The 756-nt window shown below is 25.7% G+C and overlaps 1 protein-coding gene across 1 annotated transcript; it reads right to left on the bottom strand.

Annotated features, from left to right (window-relative positions):
* Positions 1 to 42: 42 nt before the first annotated feature.
* Positions 43 to 710, bottom strand: LOC100573117 (glutamate receptor 3-like; the record flags this gene model as incomplete). Its single annotated transcript, XM_003248830.3, has 2 exons — positions 557 to 710; positions 43 to 275 (listed from the first exon to the last, which is right to left on the bottom strand). Coding segments are annotated over exons 1-2 (254 nt in total), but the record flags the coding sequence as incomplete, so codon positions are not given.
* Positions 711 to 756: the final 46 nt, after the last annotated feature.

The following is a 756-nucleotide window of genomic DNA, read 5'->3' as shown; positions in this document are numbered from 1 at the left end:
ATTATATAATATAATATAATAGATAAAAAAATAATAATGTAGAATATCCTATAAAAAAAAAAATGTTTTACCATTTCTTGTACTTCGCCGATAATCCCATTCCATTTGTTTGTCTTTTTGTCACGTTTTCCATTTCCATCACTTCTTAAACGAAATTCATAAGTTATGTTGATTTCCTTAGCAATCATTTGTATAAGATCCACCACGTATCCTTCATATTTGTCATTACCTTCTAGTCTACCGTGGCCTTCTTTTAACATCAAATACGGCTCTGTCTATCAATGTAAATATATGAAAACTCTGTAATTTATTATAATAAAACTAATAGTGTGAACAAAAACATATTCATCTAAACATAATATCCAAAGCTGGGCAAGTTAACCAATTATTTCAACTAGTTAAAGTTAAGTTATCCTAAAATAAAAAATAACTTAGCTAAGTTAAAGTCAGTTTTAATAAGTTACTGAATTTGAGTAACTAAGTTAAGTTACAAATTTTCATGAAAATAATAACTAAGTTAAGTTAAAAGTTAAGTAAATTTTATTTTTTTAATTACCTTGAACTTACTCATAAACATTTTTTTATCTCATCGGAGGAAAACAACTAGTTTTAGTATAAAGTAAAACAAATTAATAACAAATGCACAGACTATATTATTTTATAGTTTTTATATTTTATTTCAGTATCGGCACTCGGTACTACAACACGTTAATGCTCAAAGGATTACATTGACGATGACTAAATTTACTGTTGGAA

Source organism: Acyrthosiphon pisum, unplaced genomic scaffold, assembly GCF_005508785.2.
Source record: "Acyrthosiphon pisum isolate AL4f unplaced genomic scaffold, pea_aphid_22Mar2018_4r6ur Scaffold_12774;HRSCAF=13407, whole genome shotgun sequence".
In the NCBI taxonomy this organism is placed as follows: domain Eukaryota; kingdom Metazoa; phylum Arthropoda; class Insecta; order Hemiptera; family Aphididae; genus Acyrthosiphon; species Acyrthosiphon pisum.
The sequence above is the reverse complement of the archived record's forward strand: the minus strand, read 5'-3'. Positions and strand labels throughout refer to the sequence as shown.